This window comes from Lactuca virosa, chromosome 8 (genome assembly GCF_052849685.1).
Source record: "Lactuca virosa cultivar CGN04683 chromosome 8, Lactuca_virosa_CGN04683_v6, whole genome shotgun sequence".
NCBI lineage: Eukaryota > Viridiplantae > Streptophyta > Magnoliopsida > Asterales > Asteraceae > Lactuca > Lactuca virosa.
Window position 1 is genome coordinate 160,240,325 of NC_136433.1, and position 18,897 is coordinate 160,259,221.

The 18,897-nt window shown below is 36.0% G+C and overlaps 3 protein-coding genes across 5 annotated transcripts; 1 reads left to right on the forward strand and 2 right to left on the reverse strand.

Annotated features, from left to right (window-relative positions):
- The first annotated feature begins 1,774 nt into the window (after positions 1-1,774).
- Positions 1,775-4,941, forward strand: LOC145132542 (ubiquitin C-terminal hydrolase 22-like). The gene is made up of 3 exons (XM_079067354.1): positions 1,775-3,036; positions 3,340-3,464; positions 4,022-4,941. Exons 1-3 carry the CDS (start codon positions 2,177-2,179, stop codon positions 4,753-4,755), a joined length of 1,719 nt encoding a protein of 572 aa, XP_078923480.1. The 5' UTR covers positions 1,775-2,176; the 3' UTR covers positions 4,756-4,941.
- An 855-nt stretch (positions 4,942-5,796) lies between these two features.
- Positions 5,797-9,414, reverse strand: TOC90 (Avirulence induced gene (AIG1) family protein). 2 transcript variants are annotated; one of them, XM_079064852.1, is made up of 3 exons: positions 8,964-9,414; positions 8,366-8,517; positions 5,797-8,224 (listed from the first exon to the last, which is right to left on the reverse strand). In XM_079064852.1, the coding sequence occupies exons 2-3, from the start codon at positions 8,487-8,489 to the stop codon at positions 6,015-6,017; spliced, it is 2,334 nt and encodes a 777-aa protein (XP_078920978.1). In that variant the 5' UTR covers positions 8,490-8,517; positions 8,964-9,414; the 3' UTR covers positions 5,797-6,014. The 2 variants fall into 2 exon arrangements, with proteins under 2 accessions (XP_078920978.1, XP_078920977.1); XM_079064851.1 differs by having other exon boundaries at positions 8,366-8,497; positions 8,964-9,413.
- A 1,678-nt stretch (positions 9,415-11,092) lies between these two features.
- On the reverse strand, positions 11,093-13,107 carry LOC145133706 (synaptotagmin-5-like). Of its 2 annotated transcripts, none has more exons than XM_079068661.1 (6): positions 12,775-13,107; positions 12,529-12,679; positions 12,224-12,454; positions 11,775-11,999; positions 11,541-11,654; positions 11,093-11,338 (listed from the first exon to the last, which is right to left on the reverse strand). In XM_079068661.1, exons 2-6 carry the CDS (start codon positions 12,658-12,660, stop codon positions 11,192-11,194), a joined length of 849 nt encoding a protein of 282 aa, XP_078924787.1. In that variant the 5' UTR covers positions 12,661-12,679; positions 12,775-13,107; the 3' UTR covers positions 11,093-11,191. The 2 variants fall into 2 exon arrangements, with proteins under 2 accessions (XP_078924787.1, XP_078924786.1); XM_079068660.1 differs by having other exon boundaries at positions 12,751-13,107.
- Positions 13,108-18,897: the final 5,790 nt, after the last annotated feature.

The window sequence follows — 18,897 nt, forward strand, 5'->3', positions numbered from 1 at the left end:
ATAATTTTATAAAATATCTACATATACATAATGTCGATTGGAAATTCAAACCAATGTGTTGTTGTAGTTTGAAGTAATCATTATATCATTGTAAACTTATAGAAAAAATATCTATCTTTATAAATTAATCAAATTTTTTTGTATTATTAGTCAATTATTATCTTATGATTTATTTATAATTTTTTTCATTTTTATCTGTGGTTTTCACGGGTTATAACCTAGTGAGTATGTATATAAAGGAGAAATCTGACATTATTTAAAATAAGGACCTAAAATGACCTCACATGGAGGGCACGTGATGACCCTAACGGCTCCAAACAAACGGACTAAGACGAAATGGACTAAAAACCCATGAAAACCTTGATTTTGGACTTTCGTTGCAAGCTGGAAACTTTTTGGACCTCATCCAAAGGTTTTTGCAAACCACAAGGATCATATTTGCAGTTTTGTCTTTTAGAAATCTCATTTTTGAAGTGTACTGAAAACCTCTTTTGAAAAATATTTTTAAAATTGTCAAACATTTGTTCATTATGTAGGGGGTGTTTGTGATTGTTTATTTAAAGAGTTTATCTTTTTATTGCAGTTTGGTATCGCTAATAAGTAGTTTTTAGTTTTTGGATAGACTAAAATTAAAAGTGTTTATTTGCTCAATTAAAGAGTTTTTGATAAGTTAGGAAGTGATTGAAATTTTATTTAAAAATAACTTATTGACTTTTTAAAAAGTCAATAAATTAAAAAAAGTGTTTGACAATGTAATAAGGACTTTTAAAATAACTTCTCATAAGCCTTTCAAAAAGTAGACCTTTCAAAAAAGAGATTCTAATAAGTTAGGATTTCTAACTTTCAAAACTCATTATAACTTTTTGGATTGTAAAAGTCAAATTCTCCATAAAACATGTATAAGGTAAGACAAACATTTTTAGCTTATTAACTTATTGATTTTCTCACCACAAAAACTAATTCAAACATTTAAAAAAAACTTATTTTCTCACAACCATAAATCAAAAAGTCATTTTTGCCTAAAAATCATTTTAAAGTTTAAAATGAAATCCCAATTACAACTTATGACTTATTTAAACCAATTTACCATATTAACCTTATTATAAATATATGTCTATATATATTTGGCCCTTAATGGTCATCTTACACCTATAAGCAGAATTTACCAATCACTAAAAAAAATAATTTGTCAATTTATTACGTTTTGATATCAGATAAGTTAATCTAAATATTTTTTTTAAACTTCATTTTGACACCGAAAAAACTAATAAACACTTTTATAAATAAAAATAAGTTGTTTTAAATAAACAATCCCAAACACCCCCTTATTGACTTTCCAAAAAGTTAACAAATTAGTTGTTTTGAAAAATAATCCTAAGGTCACTCGGTATTCTCTCTACCGCACACTGCGGTGGCTGATTTGGCGCCGCAGTGTGCGGTGCACACAACACCAACCCCAGCCTAAAACCTTACCGCGAGTGATGATCTTATCACACCATTTTTCTTTCTTTTTGACCGTTGGAGTGTTTGTATGTATGTGTGTAGTGTATGATAAAGTGTTTGACACCCATCGGTTTTGTTAAGTGAGGAAAAATGATGTGACGATGACGTGACAGTGTAATAATATGGTGAGTGTGGTATGACACCTTACGACCTAAACACCCCGGAAAATATAAATGAACAAGCGTTTTTATGTTATTTGCCGAAAAAATTATTATAAAACTAGAACTAACAGATTTTAGAAATTTTATTAGAACTAAAATCCAAATATAAAATAGACCGAGTTGGGTCGTGGGTGACCAGTGAGTTGTCTGGACTCCTGACTCCTGACCGAGTGGGAGTAGTGTATCTCATCATCCAAGATTCCAATCTCTCTCCGCTCTCTTCTGGATCAAGAAAAATGGATCATATGATAACCTAATTTTAGAACGTTTTGGGGGAAAATACGTGAAGAGTCGTCCATCTTTTTCTCAATTTCATTGCAAAGTTATGAAATTGACAACCATAGATCTGAAAATCCGAACTCAACGATATGAAATTTCTGAACTTCAAAGCCCTAACGCTCGCATTCGCATTCGCATTCAATCGATCTATTCAAATGTCGATTTGTGTTGATTGATTAGTGATCTTTATCATCAGATCGACGAAACTTCACAATCTCACATTAAAAACAACAATGTCGTCGAATTCGGACCACCAGACCCATCATGACCGTTCATTTGTTTCTAATCAGCAACATCAATCTACGGCTGTGATTGTTCCACCGCCGTGCTCTCATTTGGCGGAGTTCAAGGCTGATCGAGGGGCGGCGGCGTTTGGCAAGTTACTGGATTGCATTCAAGTGAGGCCGCTGGGACGCGCCTCTGTGAGGAGACAAGCTAATGAGGTCTTCCAGTGCGGCGCGTGTGGAAAATTGTCACTGCGGCTATACGCATGCGTGTCGTGTCCTTCTGTTGTTTGTGACATACACGCGCCGGATCACGAGCACGAGATCGCCATCGACGTGGATCGAGCGGAGCTGTTCTGTGGTTCGTGCGGGGACCAGGTATACGATCGCGATTTCGATTCAGCAATCGTCTTGTCGCAGACGGCGGCAGCGACACTAGGTGGATGTAACTCACTTTGCGCACCGCCACCGGAGAATCTAAGAAAGCGGCGGCGCGTGGATTATCGTCCTTGGACCCCTGATTCAAGAGAACGTGCTTTGTTAGGGAGCAACTCAACCTTGTTGCCGGGAAACGACGAAGATACATCTTCGAATTCGATCTTTCCTGTGGGATTAAAAGGGCTAAACAATCTTGGAAACACTTGTTTTATGAACTCTGTATTGCAGGCGTTGTTGCACACACCTCCACTGCGGAATTATTTCCTGAGCGATCGACACAACCGGTTCGTTTGTCAGCAGAAGAATGGAGCTCACGAACGAAAGAATAAAAATCCACAGAGGCTGTGTTTAGCCTGTGATACAGATGCGTTGTTTTCTGCTGTGTTTTCTGGTGATCGGAAACCCTATAGCCCTGCAAAGTTCTTATACAGGTCAGGATTAGAATTTGTTTTTCTCTTATTCTTCTTGATTGTATAAGTGCTTCAAAATGAAAAAAGGAAGATAAAAGAAATCTAATAGGAGGTTGTTACAATATAAAAATGGTTAGTCTATCTTGATGTGGGTCATATCTAATGTCTTTGTACCAAATATTGTAGCTGTCATAATCCATCTTTTAAAAAAAATAAGTTGCTGATTCCTGTTGGGCAATATTTAAGAATTTAAAAGAATAAATACCCTATTCAATATTCATCATCTGATTACTTTCAATTTTTTTTTTTTTTTTTTTTCATCAGTTGGTGGCAGCACGCAGGAAACCTGGCAAATTATGAAATGCAGGATGCTCATGAGTTCTTCATTTCCATGCTTGATGGGATCCATGAAAAGGTGGAGAAAGATGAGAAGAAGCCTCATAGTCAAGGTGAAGTCAATTCTTCTTCTTGTGTTGAATTTGCAACTATTTATGTGGGTCAGTCATATCAATTATTAGGTGTTTATAGTAGGAACACATACCGAAACAAACAGTTGTTAGAACCAATAGGAACACTTAGGGTTTTCTTGTGTCACATCTCTTAGTTTTTTTTTTTTTTTTTTTTTTTTTTTTTTTTTTTTTTTATAATCCCAGCTGGCCATTGATAGGATCTTTTATCTTTTGATACAGATTAGCTGGAGCCTGGAGGGAGTTCAACTTCAAGGTTTCCACTAGATGACAACTCCTTTTGTAAAAAAAAAAAAAAAACTTCCTACATAGAGATGTGGCACAAAAATCCTAGTTTTCACTTTTCAGGATTAGTGGATGTGAAAGCTAACTTAACCAGCAACTTCCTATACTGGTAATCAACTTTCTCAATAATAATTTTCAAAACATTGCTTCATATTGTCAATTATGTAGATTTCAAGTATAATAAAAAGAAATGAAAGTAGGATGCTATTTCTTGCTTTTAAGTTTTAACTCTTTTTATTTTTGTTTTGTTATAGGTAGTGGAGAGTGCTGTATCGCGCATCGTGTATTCTCGGGAATCCTACGTTCGGATGTCATGTGCACGGCATGTGGGTTCACCTCCACCACATACGACCCATGCATAGACATCTCACTGGATCTCATCCCTCCGGAACCTTCCGGAACAAAAACAAAAACAAAGACAGACTCCCAACTAACACCAACACTAATCGGTTGTCTAGACCGGTTCACGCGACCAGAACGGTTAGGATCGGATTCAGACCAGAAATTCTTCTGCCAACGATGTAAAATCCGACAAGAATCCTTAAAACAAATGTCCATAAGAAAACTCCCATTAGTCTCGTGTTTCCACATAAAAAGATTCGAACACTCTCCTGTTAAAAAACTGTCGCGAAAAGTCGACAGGTATATGCAGTTCCCGTTTTCTTTAGACATGTCTCCGTATTTGTCTTCGTCTATTTTGAGGGGTAGATTTGGAAACCGGATATTTGCGTTTGATGGGAATGGGAATGGGAATGAGAATGAGGAACAGGATTTCAGTTCTGAGTTTGAGTTGTTTGCGGTTGTGACACATACGGGGAAACTTGATGCGGGACATTATGTGACGTATTTGAGGTTGAGTAATGAGTGGTATAAGTGTGATGATTGTTGGGTGACTAGGGTTAACGAGAGTATTGTCAGGGGTGTTCAAGGGTATATGATGTTTTATGTTCAGAAAATGCTTTTTTATAAAGCAACTGACAAAATCTGATTTTCTTTTCTTTTGTTTCCAACTATATAATGTATGTGGTTTTTGTGTTGGATTTTGTATGTGGTCAAGTCGGGTGTTGTGTTTTTTTTTATGAGATGTTGCAACAACACTTGAACCTGAATATAGTTGGCCGTTTGTTTTGGTGGTATTGGTTGGTACTAATCAAGTTTTACCTTTGGTTGGTTATGGGTTATGTACATTTACAGAGACAGATTATAAGCAAACTGTCCCCTTGGCCTTTTTTACGAGAGTATGTACTATTCTTGTTGATGCGACATCAAAAATTTACAAAAACCAATATAGTGTGTTGTTTTTCTCGATTTTCTAAAGCAATATGTGGATTTGATTGTGTATGTGTGCCCTTAACCAGATAAGGAGGGTGAGAATTGAGAAATACCCTTATATAGTTTTTTTAAGAGAAAGTTCTGGGTAGCTTGCACAAACAAAAAGTGACATAATCAAGCCACGAAATTTATCGTTACACTTAACCACAACAATTTGCCCAAATATAAAACAATATTTACTGTCAATAAAAATAGATTTTTAAAGTACAATCTTCTAAACTATAAGTACAATTTATAAGAAAAAAAATTATGATACACTAATAAACAAATAAATGAAAATATATATCTAGTTCTAAAACTAACACAAAAGTTTGTGATAAATCACAAAAATGGATAACATACAAACACATTTGTAACATTAGAAATATTTTTATCCATGGACAAATGTTATCATTCCACCGTTCAATTCAATTTAATTTAATTTTATTTGATATCCCTAATATGCAGTGAATGCGATAATTAAAAAAATATGATAAAATGACAACACTTTGACATAATTTTAATTGGTAAGAATATTTGTAAGCATAAATAGACAATTTAATTTCTCTTGCAACATACATTTATATATTACACAATCCATGATTTTTTTCAAAAAGGAAAAACTGAGTTTTCTATGTATGAACTATTTCAAAAAGCAATTTTGCAATCCGGCAGTGATTTTATGTAAATAGTCAAAAAGATGGTCATAAGAACCAAATAGCAACAGATAAAAATTCCTAGATAAACTCTCTCTTACAATAATCATTTACAATTATTTGACTTGATACAAACAATCTCAAATCTTTCATCCTTATAGTAAACACTAAACCTCAAAAAACTCAAAAATGGAACTGTATTGTATCATACCGGAGCAGTGACAGTGTCGGTCACTGTCACTCACTGTCACTGCTCCGGTATACATATGCCCGAGTCAGCTCAGCTGATATCAGATGACTGGGGCATATCTTTATGTGTACCAACCAATCCCATACGCCTCAAAAGAACCCTAAAAATCGAGACACCTGCAATCAAAGCTATTTCTAAATGTTCAGAGCTACTTGTTTTAATCGACAACTGTCCCATGTTTCGGTTGTTCAAACTAGCATTTACAGACAAATTCGTCCCTCGCCCCACCCTAAACTCCGCCTCCAAATTCCCACCCACCACCACCTCCTTACCCATCGACAACGCCGTCACCATAAGGCTAACCTCGTCATTTCGCACCGGATAATCCCTCCCTCTCACCACCCCTTTCAAACTTCCGCCATAAGCCGCCCCTCCACCACCTCCCATCCGGCCACCATTCACCACAAACTTCACCCTCTTCCCAACCCACAACCCATCTTCAACCTTCACACCCGAATAACAATTCCCCCCAAACGACATCAACGAAACCCCACATTCCGTCACATTTCTTCCCAAAACCCCCACCTTCGCGCTACCATGAACCGTGTAAACCATCTCCTTTCCCGAAGACTGAGCGTCCACCTCAGCGCCGTAAGTGGGCCCGCGGGGGTCCACGTAAGCAGCACAACACGCTGACTGGACGTTAAACTCCCGTTTGTCTTTGCTGACCTGTCCCGTAACCGACATGTGTAAATTCTCGTTCACTTGAGTTTGACCCTCGAGGTTAATTCCGTCAAATCCCACGTCATGGTCCCACCCATGGGGGTCGAGAACCGGTCTCGTTAGCCAGCGGTCGGAGTTAACGAGACACCGGTAACGATGCAGCGGGTTACCGGGGTCGAAACTAGGCGGGACCGCCATATCCGGTAACACCACGGGCTCTGGTGGTGGGGACCCGTCATCTGTTTTCTCTCTTTGTAGCTCTTCTTTTAATTGTTTTTTTAAATAGAGAGTCTCGCGATAATCCAGCTCATCGAGGTAGTCGTTTTTTTGGGAATTTGTTAATTTTTTGAATTGGGATTTTGTCAAGATTCGTATAGGAGGTAATTCGTCATATTCTTGTTCTTCTTCTTCAAAATCCGATAGAGAAAGATTCTTGATTTCATCTACTTCATTTGGGGTTGAGATATGATGCTTGAGAAAAGATGAAAGAAGATGGGGTAAAGATGGAATCCGAGGGGAACCCGGAATCCCCAATTCCATTCTCTCATGGAAATCAAGAATCTTGTTGACGTCACTCAAGATTTTGGTACATAGACAGGATAAAAGGAATTGGGATTTCCAATTTTGACCATTTGGAAGAATCTTGTCTTTACAATCTGGATGATTTTCAACAAAAAGAACCGGGGTTTCAAGTTTCGAATCGGAAATCGTCTGGTGAATGTAATGCTGTATAAGATTCATGCATTGAGTAAGATAAGATTCATAAGTTACAGGGTACCCGTTAGAACCTTCTGGAAGAGGTGAGGACGAATGCGTCATTACAAGCATCGTGTTGAACCAAATTCCATTCCCGAAAACTTCGGTTACAAGTTTTAGTAATGGGAAATCACTGTAACCGATGTTAAGTACATCCAGCCGTTCGAAGTACAAAACCATATCTGGAGGGTATTTTCGGCAACGTTTCTTGATTTTTTGAAGAATCTTTCGGTTTCTTCCAATGGTATTTGGTGATGGAGGCAACAAACCAGGGGTATCAATGAAAGAAATCTTGATTCCGTTGACAATTCCGGAGATCTCCTGGACACGATCGGTGGCAGGTCGGAATGCGTTTGTCCGGGCTTTTGGTTCATTAAGTATGGAATTGATGGTTGAACTCTTTCCGATTCCGGTTTTACCTAACACTAGAATTGAAAATGAGAAATCTAATTCCGGTTGACCGGATGTTTCTTGTTGTATTGCTATAGCTTTAGCTCTATCACTGTTGAGATTGACTTTTTTGAGATCAGATTCTTGTGTACGAATCAAAGTTGCTAAGTGTATACGGTATAAAACTTTGGCTACCATGAGATCGTTTGTTGAGTGGCCAAGATGATGAAGAACACGCAAGAATTTGATTTGAAGCTTTTCGATCTTTTCCAATGGATTCATGTTTTTTTGAAGAGTTTGAGGTTGATGGGAACTCTCAAAAGTGGGTGGCCGGAGAGGGGTAGGAAGTGGGGTTTCTTGGTTGGGAATGGGCGGCTGTGATACATCTGCCACCGCCTCTGGTGGTGGCGAGGTGGCGGTTTGAGTGGAACCTGAGAAGTGAACAGCAAAGAGGGGTTCTTAAATGCATCCATGTTTCAATTGGTTAAACAGGTAACTAATTTGTTGCTTTGCATAAAGGCGCATTTAAAATATGTTCAAAATAATATGAAGGAAATGGAGACGAGTCATACCATGAATGTTGAACTCGTTAGTAGGGCGTTCTTCAAAGAAACTGTCACTTCCTGATAATGGTCTTGTTGTGGCCAATGAGTTTGAAACTAGCTGTGATAAAACCCAATCTTTAATGCTCATCATGATGATTCCTGAAAACACAATAAAACAACTATAGACATCTTGATTTTCTGTAGATATCAAAGGGAATGAATCATGAATTCTAGGGTTTCATTACTTAACATCAACCATGGATTAAGAATCCAAATTGATTCAGTTAATCACCACTGCATTTCCTAAACTTCATATCCTAACGCTTTCCATGTTCACTAGTTTGCTACCAATCTAAGACAAGCGATTTGAGATAAAGTTCCACTATAGTCACTGATATTTTAGGATTTTGCAGGCAAGTATTCATTCCACAAAATGCATCACTTCTTGAAGAATCAAGGAATTATCATAAATCTTAATACGAACGAAATCACATCTAATCAACTCGATAAAACACAATTCACGGATAAACACATAATATACAGAAACACGAAAAAAAGAAGATATTTTTATTTGTTAGTTCAATGCAATCGGTAAACAAAAATAATCGATGTAATGAATTGATACCTGAATGAATTCGATTCGTCCTCTATAGCTTCTGAACTGAGCTCAGGTAGCACGAAATCACCGGTACCGATTACAATCGTCCATAGTCGACCGTTTTCGACTGAAATTAAGCGAACCAAACAGCTCCGGGAGGATTAGAACCCTAGAAACCGGGTGTAGAAGTTGAAAACCCAAATTACAAGAAGAAACAACACTAACAGATGAAGCTTTGTGCGTTTGTGATGCAACGATGCGAGTTGAAACAAATTCAGAAACAATTTGCGCCCTAAAAGCTGGATAGGGTTACGGAGAGAGAAAGAGACGCGTGGGGATCTATCTTTGGTTGATAGCGAAGACGAATTTGGTAAGAACAGCGTCCGATTGTGCAATTGGGAGGCGTGATTGTTGAGAAGAAGTTGAAGATGACATGATGATGCCCTTGTGATTTTCTTGTCTTTTTCTTTCTTCCCCCCTTTTGTTTTCATTTTTAGGATAAGTCACCCAGCAACCACAAAATCTTATTTGCACCAAACGTGGGGGACGAAAAAACATTAAAAAGGCTTTATGGGGACGAAAAGGGTTAGAAAATCAATGTAATGTAACACCCACAAATTGATATTAAACGTTTTGATCATTTTTTGTGATTTAATACCATTTTTAGTTACTATTATTAATGCAGTTGTTTGTATTGATAATAACGTGAGGGGGAAGTTCCAAGAATAACGTATTTATAAGAAATTGTAAATCATTTATTGATACAAATGATTGGCAATTTCAACTTGAATTGAAATTATGATAATGAAGTCACTCAAAAGTTTAAAATATATGTGAAATATGGAATGTTAATTCGGGTTCTAAGTATACAAATTCCTAACATAAGAAAAGGAGTAGAGAATCGGAGTGTTCAAGTACGGTTAACCAAACTGAAATACCATTCGAAAGAGTAACCAAAACTATCGGTTCGTTTATTTTTTTTGAACCTAAACCTAATTTGAAAAAAAAAGAAACTAGTTAATCTGGAAATTGATACGTTTATCGGTTTTTCGGTTTTCAGATATTTTGAACATTCCTAATAGAAACTAGAAAATACATTTGATCTAGAAGAAAGTATCCTTTAGAGAAACACAAAATATAACTTCCTCATGGAAGAAAATAAATTATGTTGATTAGGAGATTACAAACAGTTATGGTCATACAAAAGTACTATGGAATCAAAATAAATTGGAAAATATAAACGAAATATCATGCTACATGTGATAAAGGATATGGAAGTTAATTGAATTAACTTCTCTCATGTTAGGTTTTTGGACTAATTATTTTCACAGCTATAGTTGAGAAACCATTAACGTATAGATGGATTTATATACAAAAAAAAAAGAAATGAAAAAAATAAAATTTTGAGATACAAAGGAAGGTTTCTCTCAATGACCTGAATTTGATTATGAGGAAATATATTTTCATGTAGATGCAATCATGCAATTGCTTTAGGTACTTTATCAGTTTAGCAATCTCCAAAATTTAGAGATTCCTATTATGGATGTTACAACAGTTATCGATCACTTCTATATGAGACCCCTACGGATCAAAATGTCTGAAACATTAAGTACAAAACCCAAGAATTAAATGTATTCAATCAAATTACAAAAATCTTTGTATAGGTTAAAACAAATCGAACATATGGTATAATCCTTTATGTGAATACTTGACAAGCGAAGTATATGCAAATGATATTACTTGCTCATGCGTCTTCATTAAGGAAAAAAATTCGGTTATACGATTATAGTTGTCTATTTTGATGATCCGAACAATATGGGAATGAATAAAGAAATCAATGATGTTATTAATCTTTTAATGAAAGAATTTGAAGAACAAAATATTGTCTTGGTTTATAAATTGCGCATATGCTTGTTGAATATTTGTACATTAATGAAATTATACCGAAAGAATCTTGAAACGTTTCAATACGGACAAAACCAATCCTTCAAATACTCCAAAGGTTGCTAGATCACTAAACATTGGCAATGATCCATTCACCCTAGTGGGGAAAATGGAAAAGTTTTTGGTCCAAAAGTATCATACCTAGACACAATAGGAGCTTTTATGTATCTTACTAATTGTATTAGACCTGACGTAATTTTGCAGTAAATCTATTGAACAGTATTCACATAAATATTTTATAACATTCAGTACCCCGATGACTTATTGAATATAAGTTTTGATAGTCAAGCAATTCGACAAATGTAAAATCGCTAAGATTTGCGATTTATTGGCTGGGCTGACCATTTGAGATTTAAGTCAAGTTTTCCAGATTTGGCATTCTCAACTTGAAAACTGTCTTTGTATTCTCCTTCTAGTAAAACTCTTGTTAGTGTCAAAATACATCTGCCCATGAAGTCCTGCAAACCACACAAAAAAAAATACAATTTGCAGGGACTAACCAAGAGCGACGAGTATGTCCCTCTAAATTCATAAATTACAGTTTTGGTCCCTATGTAATTATACCCCGTTTATTGGATATCATATAAAAGTTTACTTTGTTCCGTTATTTGTCCTGATAAGTAAGAAAATTATCACCATGTATGAAAATTTTGTACATACCTTCCCAAATGTGTCATGGTCCCATATGTTGGCAATAAGCATATCGCGTAAACCATCCTCAACAACAAAGTCAAAAGTCTCACCCCAACTTGGATTCAAATTTTGATATACGACCTACAAATCAAGAATGATAATATAATAAACAAATCAACGAAAGTACGTTTTTGCTATTTCTTGCATTTAATTCTTTTCTTAAGAAAAAAGCATACAACAACGCTAGAGATTTGAGCATACAGTGGTCTTGTGCTTGGTTAGGGTTTTCCTCATAGTGAGTACCACAAAAGGATCGGCTTTCCCCGATAAATCTGCAGGTGGTAAGTCTTCAGCAGATATTACTGTCACGGATAACACTCCTCTTATAAGCAATCTTTTTTTCTTCTCGACTACCTCACTATGTTCACCATCTTTAAGAAACATTGCTCTCACACCATTTGGGCAATATAATATCTCCAATCGCACCTACACCAAATAAATAAAAACTTTGTATTAGGTCTTGCATGTTACACACGACATAACACAACAAGTTGTATTATATTTGGTTTGCATTAGACAATGACCGATATGGATGAGACAAAAACTACAAAACCTAATAGGACAAAAAATGCATTTTTTTGACTTATTGACATTAATGGGACAAAAAATGCATAACCTAACATTAAAAAAAAAGGCCTTAGACTTCTCACCATCCCTTGGTCTTCATTTTCTTTAGGGTCCTCCAAATTTTCTACCAACTTTAACCACACATCCTTCACTTGACCAGGCTCGAGTTCACTGAGCTTTACTTGAGCACAACCAATGAATTCTGAAGCTTGAAGCCCATCATCATCATATATTTCTACTGCCAAGTGTTGGGTGGAAGTATCTTCAACTACAAACTCGAAATGTTCATTCCAAATGGGATTCAAATCATTGTCCTGAATAGAAAATAATCAGAACAAATCCATTTTTGTTCTTTAAAGACATACATTGAAGAATAGAGAAAACTCACAATAACTTTGCTGGATTGTGTTTTACCACGCTCAGGGCCTATATACATCTTGGCAAATGGATCAGATTTCCCAATAAGATCTTTATTAGTCAGAGCGTGTGCTTGTATAAGCTTCACCTCCAATGTCGCCATGGGATTTAGTTCAATGTCGCTAACAAATTAAAGGTAAGATGGACTTCAATTCCAGTATTGAAATTGAAACGGAATTGTATGAATTGTTACCTTCAATACAAGTATGGAAAATACCAAATCCAAACCAGATGAGACGGGTAAGATCATGTGGGTTGATCCTGGGTTGCATAACATTTGCTCCGAAAACACACACAGCGATAGAAAGGGGCTATTTTTCTCTTTCGAATCAAATCGTCTTGGCGATCAAAGGGGTTCTTCCTCGTCGTCGTACATAGATAGATAAACATATATCAATCGATATGGATTAGAAAGTGTATCTGTGGAGGAGGAATTGTGGGTTCCGTGAATGGAGGAAATGGGAATGTGATTTAAGAAGAGTTTGTGGCATCCACCGATTCTGTTGTCGGATTTGAAACACCGGCCGTGGGAGTCGGAGTCGGAGTCGGAATTGGGATTTGAGATTTTTCAGGGAGAAAGGAAAGAGGTGGGGTGGCGGGTGAATCTAAATTTAAGGGATATCAAAATAAATTCCTTGTCCTGTGATTAGATACTTTAAATAGATTCCGTCCATTCCTTTTCATTTTTAACTTTTAAGATCGATGGTTCATGCAAAGTTTTGGTTCATATTCTCGGTTCGTTGAGGAGATTTTGACAAAATTAGCTAAAAATTGATAGCTTGTAGCAGACATCGAAAGATAAAAGTTGTAGCTGTGAGTGTTAAATTAGCTTAAAACTTTTAAAATGTTCTAAGACTACATAAAAATATATGATTAGTTGAAACATCACAAAAAATACAGTCCAAAAATTTCATTTTTAATTATTAAATAACCATAACTATTCGACACATTTCATAACAAAACATAAATCATAGTATCAAATAGGGTTTCTCATCAAAATTCATATCAACATATATCAGAGTGAAAACATCCCAGGCTAAACAAATGGTGTGTGCACTGCAATCATCCCGAACTCCTCTTTTGAAAACCAAAGTATCTGAAACCAAAACTAAAAACTGTAAGCACGAAGCTTAGTGAGTCTCCCCAAACTACCACATACCATACACATAACATGCAACTAGGAGATACGGGCCCCGCCCACTCTCATGGAGATTCGGGCCCCGCCCACACTCCGCTGTGTAGGAGATTCGGGCCTCGTCCACACTCCGCTGTCTAGGAGATTCGGGTCCCGCCCACACTCCGCTGTCTAGGAGATTCAGGCCCCGCCCACACTCCACTGTCTAGGAGATTCGGGCCCGCCCACACTCCACTGTCTAGGAGATTCGGGCCCGCCCACACTCCGTTGTCTAGGAGATTCGGGCCCTGTTAGGTGCATTTCATGTACCCATTTTGTAGCTTTATTTCATAAAAGTACATTGCATATAGGCTTAAACTCATGCATTTTGCATGTTTTTCGAGATTTTTCATGAGGCAATTTCATTCAAATACTTTTGTGATATTTCAGGGACTTTTGGAGGTAGGATATTGTTGGAGGAGGTAAATAAAAGTTGCGGACAAAATTTCAGGACTTGCGGAGCACCGAGGAGCAAGATATCAAAGAAATGAAGATTTTGGCTTTACAAAGATTTACACGGCCCTGTAAATGCAAGCCTTGCGTTTACGCGGGCCGTGTAAACGTAGATTTCTGCACAGTATATTTTTGCGTTTACGCGGGCCGTGTAAATGACAGTGTTAATTTACGCGGGCCGTGTAAACGTAAATGCGGGTTTTAAAGCAGTTTTTCACCATTTTTAAAGGGGGGAACCGACTTTTTACTTTGGGGGGTCGATTTTTGGAGTAGAGAAGGCGATTTTCTTGAGGATTTTGAAGTTGATTAACACTTGGGAACATTTGATTTCATTTTGTAAGAACTTTAATTTCATTTTCTAGATTTGTGATCTTGTTCTAGTCATGAGTGGCTAGAACCCTAGATTCTCCAACTTTATGTCTTGACTTCTAGTTGTGATTTCAATCATATGACTTGATGTTTTCTTTCAATTATCTATCTAGTGAATTTGATTTTGTTTCAATCGAATGTTTGATTCTAATTGTGATTCTTATTGGCCATTTGAATTAGGGTTAGATCATTCAAGTTATCTAATTACAAAATCCGTAATTGTTTTGTAAATTGGACTAGGTAACAAGCACTAAACTGATTTCTATTGAATGAATTTAGTGTAAATCTTATTCACACATTCTTATGCTCCCGAGCTTATGAGGAGTATTGAGTGTTGTTGGGAACATTCACATAAAGTTTAATGCAATCTTTCAACCTAATTCTAAGAGTTTGTTTAGATTAGATTGGTAAGGTTAGGATTAATCAAAGAGCTTGTTTTGGTTAATTATTGTGGTGAATGGGAAGTGTTAGAGCTTGTTAACACTTTCAAGTACCAACTTAGATAGAATTAAACAAATATCTTGTCATCCATGGAATCACATTGCTAATTTGTTTTGCATAGAGTTGGAGTACTTACAAATCTTGAACTTATTTCACTTAATCAATCATTTACTTATTGCTTTATTCTATAGTTTAAATCATTGCTTATAAATTCCCCAAATTCTGTGATCATTTTTGTACCTTACGCAAAAAGGTATAAACACTTGTCCCGTGTCTTTGTGGATCGACCCTACTTACCTTGTACTACGTTTTTAGTGCATAGTAGTAGTGTTTAAGGAGTCATTTGTACCCTTTATTTGTTGGGTTTGACACGCCTAACAAATTGGCGTCGTTGCCGGGGACACGGTGTTACTAATTGTTTATGCCAAGCATTTTGTGAGCAGGTGCTTTAAAAAAAAAGAAAAAAAAAAGTCAGGTAGAAGATAAGTTTTCAATTAAAGGAAGTGGCGAGAAGGTTAATGTGTTGTAAAGGCCCACCTACTTAGAACAAAGCACATTCAGGGGCCAAGTCGAGCGAACGACTTAAAACAAGGGCAGCTAACCGGGAGGCAACCCGAAGTTTTTTTTTTTTCTTTCTTTTAAAACTTTTTAGTCTTTGGTAAATTTCAATTTTTTTTAATGTCCCAAATGGTTTTAAACTTATTTTTTATGCCTAGAAAATGAATCTCCGGCTCCAAAAATACTTCACGGATAGCTTGGGGAGGATGAAGAGGAGGTTCACACCACAATTGTGAGGCACCAAGAAAGATTTGGTAAATTCTTTCCATATCTTTAATCGTTCATATTTTACTTAAAATTCAATTGGTGTGCATTTGTGAATGTTTTAGACCCATTCCCAAATCAACTACCATCCTCCACCATCCGACTCTTAATAGGCCGACTATGCCTCTCTCCAAGCATCGAGGACGATGCTATATATTAAGCTTGGGGAGGGGCATCCATCCATGCATAAATTCCGTTGCATGTATGTAGGTTGCATTAATTTTGTACATATTGCATTAATTTTTATTTTCTTGTTCATTTTTCTGCATAGAAAATTTTTCAAAAACCAAAAAGATTTTCTTTCTATTCTAATTTTTATTATTTTCTTTGCATTTTGTTTGCATCCAAATTTTTGCATTGCATTCTTTGAAAAAAAAAACAATTGATCCAATCCCAAGCAACCAAATCTTTTCGAAACAGTTGAGCTGGTAAATGAGTCATGTGCCTTGAGATTAGACTTGCTCTTTTTATTGAAAATCTAAAAGCAAGTTAATCGCACACGAACACACCTCACGAAGCTACTTGTGCAAAACAGAAAGTGAGAAGATTGTCAACATTTGAGCATAACAGCAGGTATGAGTCGATTCTTTGGGACATATGACTGGTCTTATGAGTAGTAAGTGCTCAATTGAACTTAAAATGCCAAATAAAAAAAAAGAATGCAAAATTTCAATGTCCCGAGCCTTACAGCGCTCTAAAAAGTCATTTCTACTCATTCCCTTTTATATACCGTGCTTGGGGACATAGCTTCCAACTATACCTACGGGTCTTTGCATGTTGACCTTTAGTCCCCCGAAAAATGTCTAGAAGTCCCTCACGGTAATAGACCGTGAGATGTCCCACAATAGAAAAGTCAAGGACGAAAATAGAAAGAAATAGGCCTAGCAAATAAATTAATAAGAGTGTTATATGTTATCTTATTTATATGAAAATAATAATAATAATAATAATAAAATTAAAAAAAATATATTATTAAGTTAATCTGTGACCTTTGGGACTCGAACAAGTAAACTCTGAGGGGTGTTTTACACCTAATCGCCTAAAGCTAAATTGTTTGGGACTGATTGAGTTGAAAATTCGTTACATGGGTTCCATAGAAAGTCATGAACTTAATAATAGCAAATAAAGCTAATCTGTGGCCTTTGAGGTTCGGGCAAGTAAACCCGAAGGATCTCTTTAAATCTAGCACACTAAGGTCATTTGATTTGGATGTGTTGGTTGGAAGCCCGTTACACGGATTTCAAAGAAAGTCGTGAGCTTTATTTGTAAAAAATATAATTAAGAAGTTTGTATATAATTGTGTTTATAGTTTAATTGAATATTGTGTTTAGGAAAAATACTTGGCTGTCAAAAGATTCCCTTGGACTTGGATTTGAATTTATGACATTGGACTGAATGTTAATTACTTTGACTGGTGTAAGTGGTTTGAAGTTTGTAACCAATCTGGATAAATATTAGGGAATTTTTAGAAAAGATTTTTCAGAAAAAGATTGTTGTTGATCAACAAATAGCTGGAATCGGGCATTGTTATATTTTATGAAACAAAGATGGTTGAACATGTTTTGTCACATATAATTTCACGAGAGTAAGACCATAATTTGTTCCAAGAATTGACTTGATGATATTGAAAGGGAATTAGTGTTGTGATCTTTGATTCTGTTGAGTTGTATTAGGGAGTGGCCAAAGTCTTATTTCTATTATCATATAATATTTTGAGACTAAAGCCAAGTTGACTCAAGGCATGACAGGTACATTCTCAACTATGGTACAAAACAGGGTTAATTGGGTTGGATATATTTTTTCATGTTTGTTTTGATTTCTTGCATCAAATTTCAAAAAAAAAAGTTTAACTTTGATTTTCTTTTCTTCTCTTTTATTTTATATTCTACGGTTTAAATTTTCTTGTTCTTTCTTGAGGACAAGAAAGGTTTAAGCTTGGGGAGATTTGTTAGGTGCATTTCATGTACCCATTTTGTAGCTTTATTTCATAAAAGTACATTGCATATAGGCTTAAACTCATGCATTTTGCATGTTTTTCGAGATTTTTCTTAAGGCAATTTCATTCAAATACTTTTGTGATATTTCAGGGACTTTTGGAGGTAGGATATTGTTGGAGGAGGTAAATAAAAGTTGCGGACAAAATTTCAGGACTTGCGGAGCACCGAGGAGCAAGATATCAAAGAAATGAAGATTTTGGCTTTACAAAGATTTACACGGCCCTGTAAATGCAAGCCTTGCGTTTACGCGGGCCGTGTAAACGTAGATTTCTGCACAGTATATTTTTGCGTTTACGCGGGCCGTGTAAATGACAGTGTTAATTTACGCGGGCCGTGTAAACGTAAATGCGGGTTTTAAAGCAGTTTTTCACCATTTTTAAAGGGGGGAACCGACTTTTTACTTTGGGGGGTCGATTTTTGGAGTAGAGAAGGCGATTTTCTTGAGGATTTTGAAGTTGATTAACACTTGGGAACATTTGATTTCATTTTGTAAGAACTTTAATTTCATTTTCTAGATTTGTGATCTTGTTCTAGTCATGAGTGGCTAGAACCCTAGATTCTCCAACTTTATGTCTTGACTTCTAGTTGTGATTTCAATCATATGACTTGATGTTTTCTTTCAATTTTCTATCTAGTGAATTTGATTTTGTTTCAATCGAATGTTTGATTCTAATTGTGATTCTTATTGGCCATTTGAATTAGGGTTAGATCATTCAAGTTATCTAATTGCAAAATCCGTAATTGTTTTGTAAATTGGACTAGGTAACAAGCACTAAACTGATTTCTATTGAATGAATTTAGTGTAAATCTTATTCACACATTCTTATGCTCCCGAGCTTATGAGGAGTATTGAGTGTTGTTGGGAACATTCACATAAAGTTTAATGCAATCTTTCAACCTAATTCTAAGAGTTTGTTTAGATTAGATTGGTAAGGTTAGGATTAATCAAAGAGCTTGTTTTGGTTAATTATTGTGGTGAATGGGAAGTGTTAGAGCTTGTTAACACTTTCAAGTACCAACTTAGATAGAATTAAACAAATATCTTGTCATCTATGGAATCACATTGCTAATTTGTTTTGCATAG

Coding starts and splice junctions, on each gene's coding strand:
- LOC145132542 (XM_079067354.1), top strand. CDS start 2,177: ATGTCGTCGAATTCGGACCACCAGACCCATCATGACCGTTCATTTGTT. Junction 3,037..3,339: donor CCTGCAAAGTTCTTATACAG/GTCAGGATTAGA, acceptor TTTTTTCATCAG/TTGGTGGCAGCACGCAGGAA. Junction 3,465..4,021: donor GAAGAAGCCTCATAGTCAAG/GTGAAGTCAATT, acceptor GTTTTGTTATAG/GTAGTGGAGAGTGCTGTATC.
- LOC145133706 (XM_079068661.1), bottom strand. CDS start 12,660: ATGGCGACATTGGAGGTGAAGCTTATACAAGCACACGCTCTGACTAAT. Junction 12,455..12,528: donor CACAATCCAGCAAAGTTATT/GTGAGTTTTCTC, acceptor TTTTCTATTCAG/GACAATGATTTGAATCCCAT. Junction 11,655..11,774: donor TAACCAAGCACAAGACCACT/GTATGCTCAAAT, acceptor CTTGATTTGTAG/GTCGTATATCAAAATTTGAA.
- TOC90 (XM_079064852.1), bottom strand. CDS start 8,489: ATGATGAGCATTAAAGATTGGGTTTTATCACAGCTAGTTTCAAACTCA. Junction 8,225..8,365: donor TAACGAGTTCAACATTCATG/GTATGACTCGTC, acceptor TTCACTTCTCAG/GTTCCACTCAAACCGCCACC.